Source organism: Temnothorax longispinosus, chromosome 9 (assembly GCF_030848805.1).
Source record: "Temnothorax longispinosus isolate EJ_2023e chromosome 9, Tlon_JGU_v1, whole genome shotgun sequence".
Lineage (NCBI taxonomy): Eukaryota > Metazoa > Arthropoda > Insecta > Hymenoptera > Formicidae > Temnothorax > Temnothorax longispinosus.
In genome coordinates, this window is record NC_092366.1 from 14718727 (window position 1) to 14729427 (window position 10701).

Sequence of the window (10701 nt, forward strand, 5' to 3'; positions counted from 1 at the left end):
AAATATAATTATCTCTTCTCATCAAAAGCGTATCTTTTCTAAAAATATCTTATATTTATCAATTCAGGTATTACGTACCAATATATTTATTTTCGCTCGTCGTTTGACATAAATTGATTGCAATAAGATCAGTAATGGTTCTTATGGAATCTTTGTTTTGCCATTGAGATATTGAAATATCGGCATCATCCTTCCTCTATATTAGAAAATCAAAATTGTCAAATAGTAGAAAATCTTGTAACATATATAGCGATTACAGGACTATAACAGAAATAGTACAAGAAAATACACATACCAAGCAACCTCCAAAAAAGATTGGTAAATGAAATAGTTGTCCGTAATTTTGAAATTTGGGTGGCCCAATTATGTCAGGGGCAGTACGGAATATGCTAACATTCCGGCTGTTCGCGGAAGTAAGAAATCTTTTCTTCACAAATTGATAGATGAAGTTAACACTTTCATCCTTTTTTCCTACGGATACTCTGCCGACATAGGGATATCGACTACAACTCTCGCAATATATAAATTGATTGTGGGTTGTCATATTTTATCTCTAAAAGAAGACAAAAAATATGGAGGATAATAATTCTTTCTTTTTTAGAATATTCTAAAATGCATTATAATAACATATATTTATAATTATAGCGTAAAGATTACATAATCTAAGTTTATCTTGCTTTTATTTACATTGCTAGTACTGACATTATTACATAGTCTGCATGTGTGTGTTGTATATCATTATTGAATAATTAATTATTTTAAAGAAAATAACAGTTTTTTTTTAATTTTGTTAATATGAAAAAAAATTTTTTTTTTATAAGACTGAAATGTCGCGAACTCTGTGTTCAGCTTCTACCACCACGTGGAACCACGTGCTCGAGCACAAAAGAAAAAACAAAAAAATTGCAAAATCTACGTTGTTCACATTCGCCACACTTACACTTAATTTCTAAGTGACTGAGGTCTATACAATAGCTATAAGAGTATTTAATGTATCTTTTATTTCATCGTTTGATACTATTTATAGCAATCTAATAATGAGTCGAACAAATATATCCAGTGAATAATGAGAATTACCGGAAATTGAACTCGGAACTGAATCGAAAAGTTAATAAAAAAAACTAATTTCTATCGATTTTTATACTACTTACTGTTATCAGCAACGCAGATAATGTTCTTTTCCGTGTAAAATGAAAAAATCGTGAAAGAGAAGAAATGTTGGAACATGCGGTTAGTAAACGCACAACAGCGAACACTACTTCTATTTGGATCTACATCTATATCATATACTATACAACTAGACTGCTAACTCCCTAACTGCAATACATATATAGATCTGAAAAGTGTTAATAAGCTGGTTGCACGATGAAAAACACAGCCAATAATAACAGGGAATAACACAGGCAATAGATTTTCAACCTATCGGAAGCAGTATATCAGTGCTGCAGCATTAAGCTTTACGTCCAAATCTGAGAATTCAGGTAAATTACAAAAAAGCGAAGAAAAGACTAGCTAGAGGATGGGATATCCTCTATAAAAGGACGTAAGCAAATTACGGATATAGGTACCTACATATAACGTCTATCGCGAAAACTACACAGACAGCACATAACATTAAAAGATAACGAAAAAGAGATGTCTTTCTTAAGTTATCTTTTTGACAAAGCAAAAAGGTGTGTGAAGGATACCTTTTTATTTTATTGAAAAAGTTATCATATAAAAGATACCGTTTCGTTATCTTTTTTATAATGTATTTCAATAAGGACAAAAAAACGTATTAAAAATATCTTTCCAGCCAATTAAAAACAGTTATTATTTTATATTATTATTTTATATTTGTAGTAAATATTAAAACTCAATATAACGATCGAAAAAGTAAAAACTGTTTTATTCAGTTTTATTGTGCTTGCAAAGATAATCCGCTTGTAGTCCGTTTACTATAGTCACTGGCTGCGTTCAGCAGAGAAAGCTGCTTTGCAACTGTTGCAAAGTTTAGGAATCTGATTGATGTATGATTTTTTTAATTTCTACCGGAGTATACCGAACTAAAAGTATAATACACCAATCAAATTCACGAATTTTACAACAGTTGCTAAGCAGCTTTCTCTGCTAAACGCAGCCATTTTCGATTTCTTTCAATTTTGTACATATAGCTAATGTTTCTAAAATGTTTTAATATTTAAGTTTTATTAGCACCTCTAAATATTAGATAATTTCAAATAATTAATTTTTAGACAATTTTTGGGAGTACAAAATAAGTTTTGTTCTATAGGAAATAATGTACAAGATGTCTATTTTTAGGAACATTAATTTTTCACTAAAATTACTTTTTTAACTTTCCTATTAACAAATCGTACGTCTATTAGTACATATACCTACAGTCGACTAAAAAGTTGTCCGGTTGAGTTTGGGAACGCATCCCATTTGGAAGTAGATGAGCACTATAATGCACGGGGCTTACGCAGCGATTTATTAAAAAAGCAGACAAACGAGATGTCAAATATATTGAAATGTTAAAGAAATTGGTAATTGCTGACATAGTAGCTAGATATTAAATATAAATAGGATCTCCAAAACTTAACCGGACAACCGTTTGGTCCTCGATTATACATGGGCAATTCCATGCCAATCGGACGAGGAATGACCTCGTATACTTTTTAAATCAGTTGAAACTGTTTTTTATATGAAATACCTATACATAAAATAAGGAGATACGTATTTTTTGTTTCTTCAAAATATTTTCTTTTGCAGAATATTAAATGCAATGTAAAAAAAATATAAACAGGGGTTCAAGAAATAATTTACAATTATAAGAAAAATATATCTCTTTGTTATATGTATGTAAGAAGCAAATATTCTCTTGACCGCCAATAAAAAGACGCGTTTTCAAATATGATATAAATTATAATAAACGAGAAAAATTGTATATTACTTAGAAATCGTGCAGCATAAATAAGTACAACAGTTTAGTAATTTTAGAATTTTGGATAAGTGACACATCCCGTACAAAGAGATAGTTTGCGCGACATGTTGGCCGAAACGATAAGTCCAAACATCATTTTTACTGTTCTTAGCGAGCCATTATCTCGAGGAAAGGGAAGTTAAAGAGTGCGACAAGGTCGGGTGAGTATAACGACCTATTTTATTTTAAAATTTCACAGCTTTATTGGAATTATATAAAAATCAATATTATATTTATATTTTATGTTTTCCCTTTGAATACGATAAATATAATCTTTAATTTCATATTTTTATAAGATTTCTTTTTTGAGATATAATATTTGATAACTAGATTTCTACTTTTTCCTTCTAGTTATGTAACTTTCAATATAAAATAATACGCGCTTGGTGATAAGTGCAAATATGTATTATTGCCGATTAAGAATAATCGAAACAGACAAATTGGAACGCTGAAGGTAATTCATGTACATAATTTATCTTTTATTAAAGTTAAAAAAATACATATTGATTATTAAATTTAAATTTTTATAGATTGTTTTGTCCGGTTTGAATGCCATTCGACAATGTTTACCAAGATTAAGATAGATGAATTGCGATAGATGATAGCAATGTGAAGTAAATGTTACATGAGCATTTAGATTATATTAGAAGGTGATCGAATAGAAGTCGACAGATCAATGCTCTGAATCAAAAAGAAGAATTAAACTTTTAATTATATATAAAATTTTCAATTAAAATATTAGGAGAACGGAGCCATAACAAGATGTCCGTGTTAGTAGTTATATATTATAGTTAAAATCTACAGACGTTTCAGTCCTTTATGGGACCATCTTCAGTGTCTAATACATTTGTCGGTAAATTCCCTTAACAGTAAACCGTCCCTTAACATTACGGTGTGACATCGAGGAAGTTAAGCTTATCACCCTCTCCAATTTCCATCGTAAATTGTAATCTCTCATGTAACGAGTTAAATACATGTAAGATAAGATCGAAACATTCTGGTAGAGCGGGCATGATAATATCGTCCACATATCTACCAAAGAAAGGTACATGGAATGGTAACATTTGAATCGCTCTTTTCCTCGATGTCATGCAACGTCACGTCGGCAATAATTGGTAATAGGGGAGATCCACACCTTTCTTCATTCCCCCTTCCATTTCCCTTCTGTCTATATAATATGCGCTGTACCGTGCTCTCGTGGTCGAACAGTTTGTTACATATTTTATCTATAAATGTTTATTATGGCTCACGGCATAAGAAAAATACATACATGTACGTACTTAGGTTGAATCTCTTACTTCGTTTGACTTTAAATAGACTTAAAATCTTGATATATTTTTATACCTTTATATATTTTTACTTTGTTTGACTATAAATAGACTTAAAATTTTTATATTCTTTACAGTGCCGTACTCACAACATAACTTATACGTTAATATTGTAACTCTGCAATCGAATTTACCAAAAATGTATTAGACACTGAAGATGGTCCCATAAAGGATTAAAACGTCTGTAGATTTTAATTATAATATATAACTATTAACACGGACATCTTGTTATGGCTCTACGCTCCTAATATTTTAATTGATTTTTAATCCTTTGAGCCTTGTTTTTTTATATATAAAATTTTGTTCAAAATTGTCTTAATATTTTTTAATATCAAGCCCAGTAAGCAAGAAACACCAAGAAACATTTTAACTACATTACAGCAACGTTTTAACATTAATGCAATGTAGTTGAAATGTTTCTTGACGTTTCTTGCTTACTGGGAGTGACACGGTAGTGTCTCGCACCAAGTACAAGCGCAGCGCGAGACCGCCCCGTGTATCTTTACGCGAACGGACGAGTTGCAACTAAGTACCCGAAATTTTGAGATCTTAATAATACGTATAGACGGACACATGCGGATATCTTTCCTTCCATTCATTAACTAAGTCATCGCTAATCTTACACCATAGAAAGTAAAATTCTTGCAGTTTAAGACATTGTTCGAAAATGATGGAATATTTATCAGGTTCTTCATAACCCACCCTTAAAAAATATAACATTTTCAAATTTTTGCACTGCGCTAGCAATTCCAAATTGCGATCAGTAAGGTCAACAAAGCGCAAACAAATTTCTTCCAGACGTTGAATGGAAGAGAGAAATCTGTCTAAGTTATCATCAGTGATTAGGCGTGCAAATCTGCAACAAAAATCATACAATTATCATTATCACAATACAAAGAGAAAACGCAAAGAGAAAATTAATGCAACTTTTTCAAGATATTTGAGATGCAAGAGCAAACACACAAATTTCGATAAAAATAACGGTAACATGTATTTTACAAGAAAATTAAGACATACTTACTGGGGAAATGTCACTTTTCGTAAATTCTTACAGTCAGCGAGAGCGTTTAAACCCTGCGATGTAAGACCTCTTAATAAACTTATTACTTCCAAGTTGTGACACGAATTTCTTAACTCTATTACAACTGCGTTTATGTTTAAACCGCTCGTATGTACCAAGTGTAATTCACGCATCTCTTGATTTTTTTGCAGTATTTTGCAAAGATGTTTAGTTTTTATAAATGTACCACAAAGGTCTAAATGTTCCAAACCATTTAGCCTCTCAAGATACGAAAATCCTTCGTCGTTTATACGTTCACAATCACTTAGATCCAATTCTGAAAATAGAATATGTTTTGAATATATGCAATTTACTCGTAATCTTGACAATCTTCATATACAGTATACGTAAATACCTTTTAAATTTTTGCATATCTCTGAAATTTTAAGTAGAACATGACTGTTAACAGATTTGCAGTCACTTAATCTTAAGTGCGTTAAATTCCTGCCGCAATTCTCAAGAAAGTTTACGAGATCCTTAACACCAAATACGCTTTCTGTAAGATCTAACTGTCGCAAATGTTTACATCTAGCTGTAAACCAACAAAATATATTGCGCATATTTTTGCGAAACTTAATTTTTATGTTTAAACGTGTATAAAGTTCAGGATCCCGTGTTAAATTATTGAAGCGCGTATCTACTTTATTCATGCGGCATAACGTCATAAAATCCAAGTTTTTCAATATTATTAGTAATATTTCATCCTGTAAAAGTAAAATATAAAACTTTAATACACGATATGACATTGCAATAAATATTATTATGAAAAATAAACTTCTTATAATACTTTACAGGAAGCTCAGACAAACTGCAACGTGATAGCTCCTTGGGTTCATCCGAAGAGAGTTTCATACGCTTGGCATAATTTGAATAACTTTTTAATAAAATACGACGCGAGTATTTCTGTCCAAGAGGTTGCACATAACCAGGGATTACCTCTTGAGATACCTTTTTGTGCTTCAAATTACTCTTATAAGTAATTCTTCTTATATTACTACAAATAACATCGGAACAAATTAATTTTTATTAAAAAAATAAAAAAAAATATTGAATATTATACTTAACACATCAACGATTATTATACCTTTTACAAATAATGCAATATTCTGAGAAATTTTCTTGCAGATGAACTATATCCAAGTGTGCACTTTTTAAATCTGCCGTTAAATTATAAACATCGTCATGGCATGGAGAGTACATGGAGTTAATTCTTTTTAACACATTTGTTAAACTCTCATTAGCATTTCTAGAAAGAATCAATTCCGATGTACCGATAAGCATCACAGCATCTATCTTTGTGTAAGTTTCAGGAGAACTCTCCTTAAATACTAGTCTGAGCATTTTGGTTTTAAAGTTACACGGATGTGACAGCGGTGGAGAAAATAATCTTGATGTCGGCACAATCTGAGGCGATCCATCCCACAACTGAATCCACTGATTATTAGAATCTTGAGCGCAAATTTGAATTACGCTTCCTGGATTATATAATTCGTAAATACAGACTCTGATTGGATATACAGCTTCATGAAACTCAATATCTTCAAAATAGAAAATATAATTATACTCTCTTCTCAACAAAAGCGTATCTTTTCTAACAAAATCTTATATTTATCAATTCAAGTATTACATACCAATATAGCTCGTCGTTTTCGACCATGTATGTAAATTAACAAAATTAATAATGAAATCTTTGTTTTGCCATGGAGATATTGAAATGTTGATACCATCAATTCTCTGTATTAAAAGGTTAAAATGTATTAAATAATAGGTAATCTTGTAGCACAAAAGATAGCGATTACCATGTATAGAGGACAATAACAGATAATATCAGGAAATACACATACTTCGACATATTTTCCTTCAAAAGAACATGATGGATAAAACAGTTCTCCATAGTTTTGAAATTTGGGTGGCCCTATTATGTCAGGGGCAGTACAGAATACGCTAAGATTCCGGTGGTTCATGGTAACAAATCTTTTCTTTACAAATTGATTGATGAAGTCAACCTTATCCTCTTCTCCTACGGATACTCTGCCGACATAGGGATATTGACTACAACTCTCGCAATATAAAGATTGATTGTGGGTTGTCATATTTTCTCTCTAAAAGGAGACAAAAAATAGGGATAATTATAATCTTTTCTTTGTTAGTATAGGAGAGACCGGGGCTAGTTGTCACATTTTTCAAATACTGATTTTTAAGAAAATATTAGCAATATTTTATAATATCATATAAGCTGGTTGAAGTTTGGAACGTTCCTGGAGCGATTTTTTAAAACCGATTTGTTCCATTTCCCCATTCGCACAGAGTTAGTTCTAAGCGTCAGACAAACAACAAAAAATAGTAGGAGCGAATACACGCGTCGGAAAGCACCCTTACACACGATAAACTACCCTTCAGACCACTGAAAAAATTCTTGCATCTCTAAAACCGATTTGTTCCACTTCCCCTTTCGCACAGAGTTAGTTCTAAGCGTCAGACAAACAACAACAAATAATAGGAGCGAATACACGCGTCGGAAGGCACCCTTACACACGATAAACTACCCTTCAGACGACTAAAAAAAATTTTGCGTCTCTAAAACCGATTTGTTCCATTTCTCCTTTGGCACAGAGCAACTTCTAAGTGCCACACACAAAGTACATAAAAGACCGAACCGATACACTCTGCGGAAGACACCCTTATGCTCAAGAGACCTCCCCCCGGATCACTTTAAATATTCTGGCTACGCCGAAAATGATTTGTTCCATTTCTCCTTTGACACAGAGCAACTTCTAAGTGCCACACACAAAGTACATAAAAGACCGAACCGATACACTCTGCGGAAGACACCCTTCTGCTCCTAAAAAACCTACGATAAACTATCGTGTGTAAGGGTACCTTCCGACGCGTGTATTCGCTCCTACTATTTTTTGTTGTTTGTCTGACGCTTAGAACTAACTCTGTGCGAAAGGGGAAGTGGAACAAATCGGTTTTAGAGACGCAAGAATTTTTTAGTGGTCTGAAGGGTAATTTATCGTGTGTAAGGTTGCCTTCCGACGCGTGTATTCGCTCCTACTATTTTTTGTTGTTTGTCTGACGCTTAGAACTAACTCTGTGCGAAAGGGGAAGTGGAACAAATCGGTTTTAGAGATGCAAGAATTTTTTTAGTGATCTCAAGATTAGTTTATCGTGTGTAAGGGTGCCTTCCGACGCGTGTATTCGCTCCTACTATTTTTTTGTTGTTTGTCTGACGCTTAGAACTAACTCTGTGCGAAAGGGGAAATGGAACAAATTGGTTTTAGAGACGCAAGAATTTTTTTAGTGGTCTGAAGGGTAGTTTATCGTGTGTAATGGTGCTTTCCGACGCGTGTATTCGCTCCTACTATTTTTTGTTGTTTGTCTGACGCTTAGAACTAACTCTGTGCGAAAGGGGAAGTGGAACAAATCGGTTTTAGAGACGCAAGAATTTTTTTAGTGGTCTGAAGGGTAGTTTATCGTGTGTAATGGTGCTTCCCGACGCGTGTATTCGCTCCTACTATTTTTTGTTGTTTGTCTAACGCTTAGAACTAACTCTGTGCGAAAGGGGAAGTGAAACAAATCGGTTTTAGAGATGCAAGAATTTTTTTAGTGGTCTGAAGGGTAGTTTATCGTGTGTAAGGGTGCCTTCCGACGCGTGTATTCGCTTCTACTATTTTTTGTTGTTTGTCTGACGCTTAGAACTAACTCTGTGCGAAAGGGGAAGTGAAACAAATCGGTTTTAGAGACGCAAGAATTTTTTTAGTGGTCTGAAGGGTAGTTTATCGTGTGTAAGGGTGCCTTCCGACGCGTGTATTCGCTCCTACTATTTTTTGTTGTTTGTCTGACGCTTAGAACTAACTCTGTGCGAAAGGAGAAATGGAACAAATCATTTTCGACGTAGCCAGAATATTTAAAGTGGTCCGGGGGTAAGTTTTTTGAGCATAAGGATGTCTTCCGCAGGGTGTATCGGTTCGGTCTTCTATGTACTTTGTGTGTGGCACTTAGAAGTTGCTCTGTGCCAAAGGAGAAATGGAACAAATCATTTTCGACGTAGCCAGAATATTTAAAGTAGTCCGGGGGTAAGTTTTTTGAGCATAAGGGTGTCTTCCGCAGGGTGTATCGGTTCGGTCTCTTATGTACTTTGTGTGTGGCACTTAGAAGTTGCTCTGTGCCAAAGGAGAAATGGAACAAATCATTTTCGGCGTAGCCAGAATATTTAAAGTGGTCCGGAGGTAGGTTTTTTTAGTATAAGGGTGTCTTTCGCAAGGTGTATCGGTTCGGTCTCTTATGTAATTTGTGTGTGGCATTTAGAAGTTGCTCTGTGCCAAAGGAGAAATGGAACAAATCATTTTCGACGTGTGGTCCGGGGGTAAGTTTTTTGAGCATAAGGGTGTCTTCCGCAGGGTGTATCGGTTCAGTCTTTTATGTACTTTGTGTGTGGCACTTAGAAGTTGCTCTGTGCCAAAGGAGAAATGGAACAAATCATTTTCGACGTAGCCAGAATATTTAAAGTGGTCCGGGAGTAAGTTTTTTGAGCATAAGGGTGTCTTCCGCAGGGTGTATCGGTTCGGTCTCTTATGTACTTTGTGTGTGGCACTTAGAAGTTGCTCTGTGCCAAAGGAGAAATGGAACAAATCATTTTCGACGTAGCCAGAATATTTAAAGTAGTCCGGGGGTAAGTTTTTTTAGCATAAGGGTGTCTTCCGCAGGGTGTATCGGTTCGGTCTCTTATGTACTTTGTGTGTGGAACTTAGAAGTTGCTCTGTGCCAAAGGAGAAATGGAACAAATCATTTTCGACGTAGCCAGAATATTTAAAGTGGTCCGGGGGTAAGTTTTTTGAGCATAAGGGTGTCTTCCGCAGGGTGTATCGGTTCAGTCTCTTATGTACTTTGTGTGTGGTACTTAGAAATTGCTCTGTGCCAAAGGAGAAATGGAACAAATCATTTTCGACGTAGCCAGAATATTTAAAGTGGTCCGGGGGTAAGTTTTTTTAGCATAAGGGTGTCTTCCGCAGGGTGTATCGGTTCGGTCTCTTATGTACTTTGTGTGTGGCATTTAGAAGTTGCTCTGTGCCAAAGGAGAAATGGAACAAATCATTTTCGACGTGTGGTCCGGGGGTAAGTTTTTTGAGCATAAGGGTGTCTTTCGCAGGGTGTATCGGTTCGGTCTCTTATGTACTTTGTGTGTGGCACTTAGAAGTTGCTCTGTGCCAAAGGAGAAATGGAACAAATCATTTTCGGCGTAGCCAGAATATTTAAAGTGGTCCGGAGGTAGGTTTTTTTAGTATAAGGGTGTCTTTCGCAAGGTGTATCGGTTCGGTCTCTTATGTAATTTGTGTGTGGCATTTAGA

At 34.4% G+C, this 10701-nt stretch overlaps 1 protein-coding gene across 2 annotated transcripts; it reads right to left on the reverse strand.

The window, feature by feature from the left end:
* Window positions 1-301: 301 nt before the first annotated feature.
* Window positions 302-7508, reverse strand: LOC139818953 (F-box/LRR-repeat protein 4-like). Of its 2 annotated transcripts, XM_071788018.1 has the most exons (8): window positions 7195-7508; window positions 6982-7084; window positions 6435-6888; window positions 6143-6344; window positions 5706-6054; window positions 5312-5627; window positions 4993-5146; window positions 302-553 (listed from the first exon to the last, which is right to left on the reverse strand). In XM_071788018.1, exons 1-8 carry the CDS (start codon window positions 7441-7443, stop codon window positions 548-550), a joined length of 1833 nt encoding a protein of 610 aa, XP_071644119.1. In that variant the 5' UTR covers window positions 7444-7508; the 3' UTR covers window positions 302-547. The 2 variants fall into 2 exon arrangements, with proteins under 2 accessions (XP_071644119.1, XP_071644118.1); XM_071788017.1 differs by lacking the exon at window positions 302-553 and having other exon boundaries at window positions 4544-5146.
* Between the last annotated feature and the right edge of the window lie 3193 nt (window positions 7509-10701).

Coding starts and splice junctions, on each gene's coding strand:
- LOC139818953 (XM_071788017.1), bottom strand. CDS start 7,443: ATGACAACCCACAATCAATCTTTATATTGCGAGAGTTGTAGTCAATAT. Junction 7,085..7,194: donor TTGAAGGAAAATATGTCGAA/GTATGTGTATTT, acceptor CTTTTAATACAG/AGAATTGATGGTATCAACAT. Junction 5,147..5,311: donor CGAAAAGTGACATTTCCCCA/GTAAGTATGTCT, acceptor TTTTTGTTGCAG/ATTTGCACGCCTAATCACTG.